At 49.5% G+C, this 15,035-nt stretch overlaps 1 protein-coding gene across 1 annotated transcript in view; it reads left to right on the top strand.

The window, feature by feature from the left end:
- Pgr (progesterone receptor) overlaps nt 1-14,811 on the top strand; it is a 29,624-nt gene extending 14,813 nt beyond the window's left edge. The window contains exons 4-8 of the mRNA XM_090319771.1: nt 3,428-3,733; nt 7,859-8,003; nt 9,927-10,057; nt 11,951-12,108; nt 14,643-14,811. Of these exons, the coding sequence (XP_090175897.1) occupies nt 3,428-3,733; nt 7,859-8,003; nt 9,927-10,057; nt 11,951-12,108; nt 14,643-14,798 (896 nt within the window). The 3' untranslated portion in view covers nt 14,799-14,811. The remainder of the gene's footprint in view (nt 1-3,427; nt 3,734-7,858; nt 8,004-9,926; nt 10,058-11,950; nt 12,109-14,642) is intronic.
- Nucleotides 14,812-15,035: the final 224 nt, after the last annotated feature.

Raw genomic sequence — 15,035 nt, 5'->3', positions numbered from 1 at the left:
GATGATCCTCTCATAACCTGAGCTACAAGACTTGAACTTGGGGCTCTAGCTGAACATAGTTCTCTATGTGGAGCCAGTGTGGGTGGAATGGAACCCGAAAGGATTGAAGGGCTAATGGGGCGGGGACTCAGCTCTCTCGCCCAGGCATTTGCTGGGATGAATGGGTCGGCACAGAGGTGGAGAGCAGTTTCTGAGTGTGCAGGCACATGGTGGGATTTGGTGCTGAAGTGACAGCTAGTAGAGGCAACTCCAGGACTGAGTAAGACACGCCAGGGACAGGGGAAGTGTGCCTCAACTGCAGGTCTCAGGGAGAGGGAGACTTCACCCTCTCCTCCCTGCCATCAACCTCAGGACCTGACCTGAGACGCCAGCTGTGCACCTGGTTGGGAAACCCAGCTCCTTTTTATTCCGGGACCTTAGCTGAACAGGTGTCAGAAGAGCCAGAAAATAATCTTCCCCATGTTTCGCTCTAACGTGTGACAGGACACATGTGTCCTTGTGGTTCATAGTTCAGAGAACGGTGAGTAGAATATGGCTGGGCACCGGTCACTCACACTTGTAAATGTAGCTGCCTGGAAGGCTGAGATCTGAGGACTGAGGTGCAGTAGCAGCCCGAGCAGAGAAGTCCTGAAGATCTTACCTCCCGCTGACCGTCAAAAAGCTAGACGCGGAGGTGTAACTCCAGTGATAGAGCACAAGGCCCTGAGTCCAAGACCCAGTATACCCGAGACGGAGAGGGAGAGGGAGAAGGAGGCCGGGGGAAGGAGGGAGAATATTATGGTTGACTGTATTGTAATAAAACCATCACACATTCAAATGATTTACACTTTTGTTTAAGATGTAAGAGAAAAAAATTGTGACCCGATGCTTGATAATGGGAGTAATAAACTGTAGGCTTGATGTCAGAAGACTGGAGGATAAAATCAGTCTAAAGAAATGCTTCCCCAGGCCAGGAGTTTGGCCTAGTGGTAGAGCACTTGCCTAGCATGCACGAAGCCCTGGATTTGATCCCTTAGTGCCACATATGCAGAAAAAGCTGGAAGTGGTGCTGTGGCTTAACTGGTAAAACATTAGCCTTGACAAAGCTCACAGAGCAGTGTCAGACCCTGAGTCCAAGTCCTGGGACTGGTAAAGAAGAAGAAAGAAAGAGAGAGAGAAGAAAAGACAAATGCTTTCCCGAGGTAGTCAATAGGTTTGGTCATCAAGTGAGAAATGCAGGCTCTGTCTGGGATAGCAGGGTTTCCTTCCAGTTTCCTGCTCTCTAGCTCAGATGGAGGGAGACGTCGCTGTATCTCCAGAGCATTTTCTGAAGAACAAAACTGACGTTCACAGTAGGTGGTAGATTGTCACCCTGGCAAGACTGCAACCGTTTAGCCCTTCTGGAAAATAACCGTTTAAATACTGTGCAGCTTTTGGACTCTTAAGTCTCCCGGTATGCAAGGCTCCCCTTCGATTAGGCCTTGCCTGAATGGATCCCAAAGAGGACCTGGTCTGCAGAGGTCACGACACGGGGCAGCGGACCGGCCAGGGGACTCCACCCCATTCCTAGTACCTCCTGCCTTCAAGTCCACTCACTTGGGTGGCCGTGACTGTTCAGGGTCAGCCCCTCCTCAGGTAGCAGCTTCTCCGTCCTCTGCCCCTTAGACCCAGAATGTCGGCTGCCTGGATAAAGGCAGGCTGCTGTTGGCTGCTGGGGTCTGGAAATCAACCCGGCCGGGGAAGTGAAGGAATGTATGAGCGACGGGAGAATAAACGCAGTCCTGACTGCCATCCGTATCCCTGCATCTGTGCACTGTGGAGCCCGGAGACGGCAGGGGTGGGGGAGCACCCCTCCACAAGCCTTCCCTTCTAAATGGGAACACCAAGTTCCTTTCCAAGGGTAAATAGGATAACACAAGACCTGGTTCAACACAGGGTCCTGCCTCAGTTCTGCTGTCGTCAGGACTCCCCTGTACCTCGGGCACTCCGAGGCCTCCATTCAGGAGCAGAGCTGACAGGTTCGGGGTGGGGGGAGAAAGGAAGCTGGGCAGGCTGGCAGTCCCCGCCAGTGGTGGGGGTGCCGAATGGAAATGCAGCTCGTGCCCACATGTCCAGGGAGGATATGCCAGTGGGGAGGCCGTCCAGACGGCCACTCCACAAACTCTGAGCTCCCCAGCCTCCGTGGGCAGGGCGCCTCCTCATGACTGGCGCTCCTCGCCCAGCATCTCCTCTGCGGCTTGTGCTCCCCGCTCACAGAGGGTCTGGACCCCCCTCCCCATGCAGGATGGGGCTGAAGGCGATTCAGCTGTCGCCCCCACACGCAGCCGCCCGTGCTCCCCGCTCTTCTCTTCCCTTCCTGTGTGGCCATTGACCTCTGCACAGACACCTGCATCCTCTTCCTCGGGTGACCCCAGCAGCTGTCCCCTTTGCTACAAGTGCTTGCTCCGCTGGGTCATTTGCGCAGGTGTGGTCCTCGTCTGTACAGCTAGACAGGTGGGTGTGATCCTACACCAGCCCAGCAACACCTGAGCTCGGAAAAGACAACGATTTTAGACACAGCAGGTAAATGGTCTTGTAGAGTGGGAGGACTGAAGACACGGCCTTCTGCTGGTCTTTACTCGTGACTGAGCCAACTGGACAGTCCACATCGCATCTACAGGCTTAGGAGATGTTCTCTGCCACCAGCCGTTGAGTGAACTCAGGAGCGTTTTCATAAAAGGTCCTGTTGAATGAGCCAGATGGCTGTGAGCAGATCAGGGACTCAGGCCTGCGGTGACTGCTCAGTGTAGACCGCGTCACTGCCTGCTGGACCATCAGCTCATTCCTGTCGTGGTACTGAGATCCAGCCGTTCTTCTCGAACTCACCTCTGTGAAGAGCAGCTGGCGAGGAGTGCCCTGAGGGAGGCCCTGTCTCCTCAAAGGCAAATTCTAGGCATCCACCATCGAGCCCTTTCCTTCCTAATGCACGAATCCATGTGACTAGAAATCCCTACGAACACAAAAGTCCAGCCAGCACACGACAGGCTACGGCCTCTGTCTCTCCTCAACCACGAGGGATCTTCTGGATTTTTGTCTTTATTGCAGTTCATAAACTGATTTCAAGGGATCTGGGAACTCACAAGACAGCTAAAAAAAGGTGTTATAATGTTTCCTATCTATGCATATTCTTAGCATGATACTATGTAATGCGAGGTTCCGCGAGGTTACAGGGGAAGGCAGCCGCATTCCTCTACAGACCATCTTGTCTGAATGGGCTCCGGTGCTGCTGTCTCATGGCCGCCTGCTGACACAAGGAGGGCTGTTACTTTTAAGGTCTATCATTTGGGATTTATCACGAGTTCCTGGCATGGCTGCCATGATTATGAGGCTTAAGGGAAATGGCGTCTGGCATGGGTATTTAGCTCACGAGGGCTCACATGCACTTTCTCTCCCTTTCTCTTCCCTGTAGGTCGAAAGTTCAAAAAGTTCAATAAGGTCCGAGTGGTGCGGGCCCTGGACGGAGTGGCGCTCCCTCAGCCTGGGGGCCTTCCCAGCGAGGGCGCCGCGCTGAGCCAGAGAATGACCTTCTCCCCGAGCCAGGAGATCCAGCTGGTACCATCCCTCATCAACCTGCTCATGAGCATCGAGCCCGATGTGATCTACGCCGGGTACGACAACACAAAGCCCGACACCTCCAGCTCCCTGCTCACCAGCCTGAACCAGCTTTGTGAGAGGCAGCTCCTGTCCGTGGTCAAGTGGTCCAAGTCTCTGCCAGGTAACGGGCCTGGAGGTGGACGGGCTGAAAATCCCTGTGGCGGCAGTGGTTCTATGAAGCGTGAAATAAGCCTCGATGTATCTATTCACCTCATAAACCATAATTGCATTCAGAGCCAGTAAGGCTTCCAAGGTTAACGAAGAAAACAAATCCCTAAGCCTAGTAAGTCAACTGGATGTGGACTTATTTCCTATGACGTACTCGTGCAGTGAGAACTCGGTCTGAGAGTAGAGGGGACTCACGTCTGTGTCTCGTGGTCTGCTGGGCTCCCTGGAGCAGCTCACCAAAAGCGAGGTGGTCGGGGAATTACCCGGATGACATCGTCCCCACTAGATCTCGGGCTGCCGAGGCAGGGGTCACAGAGTCTCCCATGGAAGGGTGTGGTGTTAAGCTGGGATTCGAAATCTCCCCTCGTTTCCTCCCAAAGCATATTTTGTTTGCATCTGTAATATCCTTCTACTTCTGGAGGCCAATTTATTTTTCTAATATCTGATTAAGAATTAAATGTATTATATCTTTTTAGTCTCCAAGTGAATTCAACAGTTTCTAATATAAAGAATTCCTTTCCAATTTGCCTTAATATATTTTTTAGTCATTATTCATTCTTCTGGAACGGTTTGAAGTATAATAGATGAATTGCTATTGAACATTCAAGGTTATATGAAACAAAAAAAACAGATTCCTGTTTGTTGAATCATTTTTAAAAAATGTACAGGAACAAAGTTAATGAAATCTAGTATTCTAATGGAGATGAAGTAATTTTATAGAAAAATCTAAAATGCCCAAGTCCTTATCGGCTTTATTCTAGTTAAAAGACCTTAGACAGGTAATTTTTTTCTATTAGAGAAGTTCTGAATATTTAAAACTTGCTGTGAGGGACTTAATAAATTTGATAGGTCCTTACTGAGCAAAATGTCATAACAGCATTGATAAATTATTCTGTTTTAAAATGAATATTCAAATGTGTTTTTAATTTTCTCTTATTTAGAAATGGTGATATATTTTTTGGTTGATTTTGGTCACATTCTTTTTGTTTGCATTTTGAAGGTTCTTTAGTGCTTAAGAAGACTGTAGACTCTATGCAACTAAGCAGATAATTTATTCATTGTGGCTCAAAGCTCAGCTTGTAAGCAAGAGAGTTATATGTCCAGGTAGTTTCACTCCCATATGACTTTTCACTGCATTTGGGTGGCCACTTTTTTAATGTTGAAAACATAATTTATATGCAGCCTCACAGTCGACGGTACACCCTACCCCTGCCAGCAACAGGAGACAGCGGTTATGTAGAAATGAGGGAAGCATGGCGTCACCCACGGGCGCTGCGGCCTGAGCTTTCACAGACTGCATTTTGTGAGCCAGCATCACTGAGTCAGTGACAAAATGGTCCATGAGCTCCAGTGACAGTTTTGGCCTTTGAGAAAGGCCTGGGAGGGACACGTGTCAGTAGCTACTCCAGAATTCTGTCAGCTGACTTGAACCAAAGCCACTGTTCCTGCTCACTGGTTCACTCACAGCATGTACTGGACACTGGCAGCGTGCAGGGGAGAAAGACAAGGCTCGAGGCTGGGCTCCGGGCACGAATCCGTGTGTCTGTTCTGGCATCGGTGAATCACGTTTGCCCATGGAGAAATGTATTCTGCCCATCTGCCCGTCTCGTGTAGGAGGGCAGCTCCAGGCTGAGCCATGGCGCCTCTGCCAGGGCACTGCGGAGCCCAGCGTACCTGGACGCCTTTGCACAACACCCCCACCCCACTGCTTCCCCTCCTGGACACCCTGCATTTCCAGCAACTTTCCCCACTCTCTCCCACCTACCGCCTGCTCTGCAGGCCCTTCCAGAGCCTCCCCTCACCCTTCTGTGTCTCCACTGCCCTCGTCAGCCAGACCGTGGTCATGCTGAGACAAAACTGCTCTGTTTTCTCTCTGCCTCACCAGATTGCGGTGCTGCAGGCAGACATAATTTCCAACTACGGAATTGATACAAACGTTTGCATTCCCCGGGCTGCGCTGTCTTAGATCCTCGTGATTAAACCTGTGCTGGTGGTGAAAGAAGTACAGTACAGCCCTCCAGATCCACGCTTGTGTGTGGAATCAGGAGACACTGATTTCATATACCACCGATCTATTTGTCTAATACTTATAGACAGAAATGATACGTGATGTTCTGCCCTTGTTCATGCTCCCTGACCTTTTGCTTTGGGGGGAGCGTACCATGTGTGTGTGTACAGGTATTCTTTTCTTTTTGCCTGTTATGCTTGGATACTGTCTCTGAGCTCTTCTGCTCGAGGCTAGCACTCTATCACTTTACAGAGCCACAGCTCCACTTCTGGTTTGCTGGTAGTTAATTGGAGATAAGAATCTCTCAGACTTTCTTGGTCTGGCTTTAAAAGGAGATCCTCAGATCTCAACCTCCCGAGTAGCGGAGATTACAGGCATGAGCCACCACACCCAGCCATCGCCCATGTTCTTTATCCTCACGCGTGAAGAAAAAGCAGGGCACACAGAATTGCCTTTCTTCTACTTTCTTTACACTTTTTGTGCATTGAGAACCAAGCAGCTTCTTACCAAAGTTTTCTTTCTAGAATTATCAGATCAAATCACTTCAATTAGAAGGTTATTTTTCATACTAGTTGCTAAGAACAATCAGTGAGCATTGGCCGTATCTCTGTGTGAAGGTTTTCCATTTTCATCTCATATACACTGAATTTTCCCAATTATCGCCATGGAAATCTGTTCTCAGTGTTCCCATCTTTAAGTATAAAATAATAGGATGATATCACAGTTCGTGGGCACATTACACTTCTGAGCCAGCGTATTAAAGCCAACTCAATGCTGCAGTTATTTATCGTAGAGAAGACCTCCCAGAGGTAAGGAGAGGGATTTTCTGGCTTCTGTTCTGCCAGATGGAAATATACTACCTGGTGGAAATATTGGTCACTGAGTACGCTTTTACATATTAAACATTTGACCTTTATATTGATGCATTCATTTGTTTCATGCCATTAATAATCCTAGAATGCCAAAACAGAAAAGCAAGCCAGGTCCTGGTGGTTCATGTCTGTCACCCTAGCTACCCGCCCCCTGGCTGAGATCTGAGGATGGAGGTTTGAAGCCAGCCCAGGCAGAAAAATCCACGAAACGCTCATCTCCAGTGAACTACTCAGGAAATTCTAGAGTGGTTGGTGTCCTGGCTCAAGTGGTAGAGTGCTGGCCACGAGGAAAAGCAGCTCAGGGACAGTAGTACCCAGACCCTGAGCTTAAACTCAGGACTGCTAACACAACAACGGAAAGAAACAGAGAAGCAAAAAGACAGAGTGAAAAAGTGATTGTAAATATAAACAAAATCTATTTTCAAATAAAGAACAATCCAGTTATCTCATGTATAACTTTGCAACATGTTTCAAACCAGTCGGAGATTAAAAGGTAAAGCAAGACAAAAAAAAGCACAGCTTTTTGTGTCAGCTACTTAAATACTTCCTTAAGAAGGACATGAACGTGAGAACGAGTAGGCCAGGTACAATGGCTCGTGCTGTCACCCCAGCTACTTGAGAGGCAAAGATTTAGGAGGATCGCAGCTCAAGGCCACCATGGGCAAAAAGTTAACCCGACCCCATCTCAACCAAATAACAACAACAAAACGGGGATGGTGGCACTTGTCTGTCACCACCGCGAAGGAAGTATAAACAGGCAGATTGATTCTGAAGCCATTCTTGGGCAAAAGCATTAGCTACCTGAAAAACAGCTACAGAGCGCTTACCTTCTTCCAGTGGGTGGCGCCGTGTTCTCATCCTCCTGTGTGCGTGTCTCTCCCGCCGAGTAGTGGTGAGCTTGTGAGGGACCCTGGTGGGGTTGTGCTTGTCTTCCTGACCCTCCACATGGGCCTGGGGCCCTCACGCAGGGTCTCCGTAAATGGGTAGCACAAGTGAGTGGCAGGCAGCTGAGTCACAGGACAGATTTCCCCCATGTGCTTTGTCGCGGCCACTAAGCTCCATTTCTCTGGCCGCTCTACTTGCGACTGTCTCCTGGCTTTGGGGAGTGTGCAACATCACCCTCCTTACCTCTGCTGTCCGGAGGGCACCCGTTTCCAGCCGTGTGGGCACAGAGGTGACCGTCGTGGTGCTCCCGCAGGTTTCCGGAACTTGCACATCGATGACCAGATCACGCTGATCCAGTACTCGTGGATGAGTCTCATGGTGTTCGGGCTGGGCTGGAGGTCCTACAAGCACGTCAGCGGCCAGATGCTCTACTTCGCGCCCGACCTGATCCTCAACGAGTGAGTAGCCTCTCGGGGCTGTCCGCACGCGCCCAGCCTCGCTCCAGGGTCTTGCCGGGGCCCCTGCCAGCATACCAGGTGTCCCGGGTGGTAGAACATTCCCGAGTCTGCCCGGGGCCTCCCTCCATCATTCCAGGCCTCAGCCTTCAACCGCAGCCTCCCCGGAAACGTGGGATCCATAGCTCTTCCTCGCCTTCCAAGAGGCATTGTTGTCCAAAATGGTCTGAGATTTGTTTGAACTCTTCCAAAATGTATCAAGCAATACACCTGGAGCCAGGCACCACCCCTGCCATGCCAGCTACTCAGGAGTCTGAGATCTGAGGATCGAGGTTTAAAGCCAGCTCAGACTTATCTCAAAAAAAAAAAGGCCATCAAAAATAAGCCAAAAAGAAGAGTTGTGGCTCAAGTGGAAGAGCCCTGGGTTTGAGCCAAAAATGAGCTCCGGGACAGAGTTCAAGCGCAGTTCTTGAGTTTAAGCTGCAGGTTTGGCACAGAAAATAAAAATGTGTCCACACCCCAAGCACATAATCAAATGCTGGCTTTATCAAGTTTAGTTTTAGACCTTGGTGCTAGTGGAGATAATGAAATATGTTAGAAGTGGCTTTGTTTGAAACTATTGATTCCCTTCACAAGGTAAAATCATCGCAGCCAAAACGAGGCTGGTAATTTACTTTTACAATTAAAAAGATGACCATTTCAAGGCCCCTGGACTTGGAGGTTCTGGGTTCAGGAGTCCTGGACTTGGAGGCTGAGGCCTCAGGGCCATGCACCCCATCTTTAGAACCTCACAGTCCTTCAGGCTGGCTCGTCCTCTGCTCATACACGCCACCACACCCCTCCCCTGCACCACTCTGCAAGGTGGGAGCCCTGAGCAGGGGCAGGCCTCCCGCGGGCCTGCACGCAGAATGCGTGGACACACTCGGGCAGGTACACACACCAATGCCATGTGTGCTGCCGGGAAACAAGTGGATAAGTGCATCTTCACCTCCACTCTCATCGCCCCCACCTCTGTTAACATCTTCACCTCCACTCTCACCTCCCCACCTCTGTTAACATCTTCACCTCCACTCTCATCACCCCCCACCTCTGTTGGCATCTTCACCTCCACTCTCATCTCCCCACCTCTGTCAACATCTTCACCTCCACTCTCACCTCCCCACCTCTGTTAACATCTTCACCTCCACTCTCACCTCCCCACCTCTGTTAACATCTTCACCTCCACTCTCACCTCCCCACCTCTGTTAACATCTTCACCTCCACTCTCACCTCCCCACCTCTGTTAACATCTTCACCTCCACTCTCATCACCCCCACCTCTGTTGGCATCTTCACCTCCACTCTCATCTCCCCACCTCTGTCAACATCTTCACCTCCACTCTCACCTCCCCACCTCTGTTAACATCTTCACCCCCACTCTCACCTCCCCACCTCTGTTGGCACCTTCACCTCCACTCTCATTTCCCCACCTCTGTCAGCATCTTCACCTCCACTCTCATCTCCCCACCTCTGTGAGCATCCTCACCTCCACTCTCATCTCCCCACCTCTGTTAACATCTTCACCTCCACTCTCACCTCCCCACCTCTGTTAACATCTTCACCTCCACTCTCACCTCCCCACCTCTGTGAGCATCCTCACCTCCACTCTCATCTCCCCACCTCTGTTAACATCTTCACCTCCACTCTCACCTCCCCACCTCTGTGAGCATCCTCACCTCCACTCTCATCTCCCCACCTCTGCACCTCTAACTTTCCCAGTCCATCACCTCGGTCAGTCAGTGCCAACCTGTGGAATCCATGAAAGGTATTTGGAATTCCACACACTAAGCTCGCTTGCTAACCACTCAACCCTGTGAGGGGGAGGCGTGGCCTTCTTCCGTGGCTGAGACTGATTTTCCGTGGCTGTCCCTTGCACGTGTGGCGCCAGGCAGCGGATGAAGGAGTCGTCCTTCTACTCCCTGTGCCTCACCATGTGGCAGATTCCCCAGGAGTTCGTGAAGCTGCAGGTCAGCCAGGAGGAGTTTCTCTGCATGAAGGTTCTGCTGCTGCTGAGCACGAGTGAGTGAGCTCGAGGAGGAGAGGACGTGGCTGCTCACACGCCTCCCCGGATGCGGGGTGGAAGGGGGGCATGTGGGGAGGGCAGTTCAGCACTCAGACCAGCACCTGGTCTCGAGCCCCATCACAGCCAAGACAGAGCTGGGCCTGGGGACACACAACTGTCCACCGCCACTGGGGAGCACAGACAGGGGCGTTGCCGGCCAGGCAGGCTGCGCATAAACACGGGACCCCACTGGGAAAATGGCAGGAGGAAAGGGCGCCGGGGAAAGGGCGGCTCAGGCAAACCTTCCTGAAAATCCCTCGAGGGGAGGAGCACCAGAAATTCTCTTCCAGTCCCAGAGAGGAGGTGTAAGTACGTACCATGGGAAGCTGGCAAAGGAGAAACGGGTAGCGATAAAGCTAAACTCCTGCTTAGATTCTTCCAGCAAGAGGTGACAGGTGAACTCGGGCGCTTACCCGAGTCCCTCCAAAGTGACATCAAAGGCTTGGGAAAGTGAGGGAAATGTGAGCATTGTAAACCTTAGAGGCAGTGATGTTTTGAAGTAAATTTATAGGAGATAATTGAGAGATCAGAGATGCATACACATATTTGTAGACATACATACAGCGAATTAATGGTTTTTTTCTTTTCTGTTTTTTTAATTGAAGACAGGGTATCACTCCATAGCCCAGGCTGATTTCAAACTTGTGCTATCACCATTTCAGCCTAAAGGTGTGTGCCACCACGCCTGGCTTAGGAATTACATTTTTCAAAAGAGCAAAAATTTCATATTGCTGAATTATCTTTCAGAGACCCTTTTCTATTCAAGATCCCAGCCTTAAAAAATCACAGCCCAAAGCTTAGGTTTTCTTGGCTGTATATGAGTGGCCTTTCTCAGCAAGAAGAGTGGAAGACAAGGGTAGATGTAGTGCAGGTAATACATAGGCTTTAAAAAAATTAGTGTTTTTCTCTTTGCTAGGCACATATCGTTGCCTTTAAACTAAGTGTACTTCATTACAGAAATACTGCTGAGGGTCAAGGTCATAAATCTAGGCAGTTTTGTGACTTTTCTGTCAGCCATCTGTATCACTGCAGAGGAAGTTCACATAAGGTTGCAGGGTTTTTTGTTTTTGTGTTTTTGTTTTTTAAGAAGTGCAGCAAGGAGGTATGTGTGTGTGTGTGTGGGGGGGGTGGATTTGGCAGTAAAGTTACTGGAGAAAACCAGAAAGAACTAGAAGGCTTTGGAGAAAACCAAAGGTGGAATGGATTCCATGGTAACAGGCCAGCTGGGCAGTTGGGCGTCGGGTCTGAGGGTTTCAGAGGGGAGAATCAGAGCACCACCCCATGAGCCATGTCCTCAGGAAAGGCACCCATGAGCACCCCGCCCCTGTCACCCGGGAGGCAGTTCTAGAGCTGTGGAGCCCTTCAGTCAATGGTGGTTCAGAAATGAGAACCACAGCTATTAGAAGTGGCAATTACTGAAAGCGCCATGTTTGTATATAAGAAAAGCAAAGGTCTTCCACCCCCAATTACTCAGATTAAAAACAAATATTAAAAAAGTACTAAGAGGGTGGATATGAGATGTATTTAAATAGCCTATGGCTTGCTTTCCAGATCAAAAAGAAGGCATCGCCCAGGGGACTGGAGGAATTTAGAATGCAACAGCACACACACACACACACACACACACACACACACACACACACACACACACACACACACACTGATAAACTTTTGGGGACTAATTTTGCAATGATCCGTAGTTGAGCTTTGTAGGAAAAGGGTAAAACGTTCCAGAGAAACCCGTAGAGTAAAACACCCCACGAGCTGGCGGGGCCTGGCGTGCCCTGCGGGGCCGCAGGCATCTCCTCTGAAGCACCCGTCACTCACGCGTGCCTCGTGCCTCACTGCAGTTCCCTTGGAAGGCCTGAGGAGCCAGAGCCACTTCGAGGAGATGCGATCGAGCTACATCCGCGAGCTCATCAAGGCCGTCGGCTTGAGGCAGAAGGGCGTCGTGCCCAGCTCCCAGCGCTTCTACCAGCTCACGAAACTCCTGGATAACTTGCATGACGTGAGTACGCCCGTGCCGGGATGCCCGCAGTCCACAGTCCACTGTAAAAGCTTCCGCCATTGGCTGGAAGGGATGAAGCATGTCCCTTTCCAGGGTCACTGTCATTTGTACAGCTGAGGAGTACGTTCATACCCATAGGAATGGTGGCACGTTTTTTACAATATGATCCAGAGTATTTTGGCTTTAAAATTAGAAAAATAGCTGGGTGCTTGTAGCTGTCTCCTGCAATCCTAGCTATTTAGGAGGCTGAGAGCTGAGGATTACGGTTTGAAGCCAGCCCTGGTCAAAAAAGCCCATGCGATGCCTATCTCCTATTAGCCACCACACACACACACACGCATGCACACGCACACACGCACGCACACTGGAAGAAGAACTGTGGCTGAAGTGGTAGATCACCAGCCTTGAGCACAAAAGCTCAGAGACAGCGCACAGGCCCTGAGTTCAAGCTGCAGGACAAGCAAAAATAAAAAAAATTACATGTTCATATATGTACACTCACTGTGAAAATATGGATGGAATGACAAGTAACTCCCCCTAGACAGCCAGGAACTACGTATCAAGAGCTAACATCTACATGGTTTCCAAACTTCTGTTTTTAGGCTTTATCTTGAAGAAATAACTAGGCAGGATCTAAATTCTTTAAGTTCCTTCTGGGTTGTTTTTGGTTTCTTTCCCCCCTGCTCTGGCGAAACCCCAGAGGCGTCCAACACCTGAACTATATTAATAAAAAAAGATGTGCGGTTAGCTATGGGGCTAGTTAAGACATACTGGATACAGACTTTTATTACTGGAGGGTTCAGAAACCACATTAAAATGACAGTCAACGCATAAAAAGCTATCTACTCTCCAGGTCAAATTCCAAGGGCCTAACTCTTGAATTATGAGCAGACCTCCAACATTATGAGCTATTTGAGTCAAGCCTCTAAGATGAAAAGCAGAGAGAAAAATAAGCAGGATAAAAAGCAACTTGAAGGATAAAGTGCCAGTAGAGAACAGAAAAAGATGTGTAAGATCTTCAGAAAAGTAAGAATAGCATGGTATCCAAGATTGGAAAATTAAAAAATGCTAAGAAAATAAAAAGTAATGTTTGGTGAGAAAAATACTCTGGCACAATTAAATACAGAAGAGACACTTAAAAACCAATTAAGATGTATGAAATATAAAGGAGGTGGAAATAATTTTAAGAGCAAGTCATGGACAATTGAGAGAAGAGATAGAAGTCTAGGAGGTTAATCTTGGGGTCTTAGGGTCCCAGGAATAAAACATTTCAGGGAAAGGACAGCAGAAAATGGAGGAAACTACATAAGAACAGAAGATGCCCTACCAACAACCCCGCCATGCCAGATTCCATCACAGTATGGCGCTAGCTAATACGAACTGGTTACAGTGAAAACATGGGACTGAGGTGACGGCTCAGCCCGAAGGTGACAAACCCGGAAGTGCCCAAGGGTCAGCAGGTGTGGGGGGACGTTAGGGGTTGGCGGAGGCCCTGCACCGTGAGGACAGAACATGATTAGAACTCGGCAGCATCCCTACTGGTGGAAACACCTTGCGTGCACCCAGGCCACCTCACATTTGGTGATTCGCACTCACAAGACAGCGTCACACTTCTAGGTGGCAGCAGTGGGAGCCAGAAGGCAGTGGGACACAGCTGGCAGAGTTTTGATGGCAACAAACATCTCAGCCAGTGTCATGGAAAGCCATGGTTACATCTGCAAAGCCTCCTTTGAGTCTTTCCTTTGGATGCCTTACCATGAAACATGGGAAGAAGTAGGGAGAGCCAGGCAAAGCCCTCCTCAGATGACACTAAGGCATTGGCGTCAGAATTTACCCGTGACTCTGCAGTTGATCTGGAGGAGACAAACATGTAAGAGAGCCCTTGCAAAGTGAAGTTAGGTAAGGAAGGAGGTGGGAACCGAGAACAAGACAAATCCAACATGAATGTGCAATGTAGATGCTAAAATGGCATGGCAAACTTCATTTGAAACGTAAATATAAAAAACAGAAGCACCCCTCCCCCCAAAAATCAAGTGTGTGTGTGTGGGGGAAGCTGGATAAGAGCAATCACTGTCGGGCGTGTTTCCCTGCTGCCACTTTTGGTGTTCTAAATCTGCCATGCCATGCGACTTTTGAAATTGTATACATGGATTGCCTTGAGATTCATTCTGATGGGTTACTGATTAATAGTCACTGTACAGGTATATGAATGGAAAGAGACGAACAGGTAGCATTTCTGAGGTGACCCGAGGCTGGTGGTGTGTTTGTGCGTGCCCACATTCACGCATCTTAAAAAAACAACTTGAACAATACACCAAAATGTCCAACTTGGCTGCACTGTGGAAACACAGATAGCTTCCATCCCTTTAAATCCGTGCAGGCCACGGGCTGCTCCACTGTGTGTAGACAGCAGTTCTGGGGTTCCCTGGCGGGGAGGTGGTTTCATTTTTGGTGGGAGGAAGCAATGCTTTGAGCTCCCCTGGGAGAGCGCGTGACCTTTCCTTCCCCGTCTCTACCCCGCGTTGAACGCGTAGCTCGTGAAGCAGCTCCACCTGTACTGCCTGAACACATTCCTGCAGTCCCGGACGCTGGCCGTGGAGTTTCCTGAGATGATGTCGGAGGTGATAGCCGCACAGCTGCCCAAGATCCTGGCCGGGATGGTGAAGCCGCTCCTCTTCCACAAGAAGTGAAGGCCGCGCCCCTGGGGGGGGGGCAGACGGGGGTTCTGCAGAATGTCCTTTAGCTTCGGCCTGGAGGTTTCTTCTGAAATACCTTCTGAAAGCCTTACATTCATAACATATCACATTGTGTACATTTATGAGAAAAACGTGAGCTTAGAATGTTCTTTGTAAAGCACAGTTTGAATTTTTAAAGTGCATCGGTGTACCTATACTTTCCTTTAGAGTTTACAAGACTGAAAAAGCACT

The sequence above is a fragment of the Megascapheus bottae genome, chromosome 27, assembly GCF_031878675.1.
Source record: "Megascapheus bottae isolate mThoBot1 chromosome 27, mThoBot2.hap1, whole genome shotgun sequence".
NCBI lineage: Eukaryota > Metazoa > Chordata > Mammalia > Rodentia > Geomyidae > Megascapheus > Megascapheus bottae.
The sequence above is the reverse complement of the archived record's forward strand: the minus strand, read 5'-3'. Positions and strand labels throughout refer to the sequence as shown.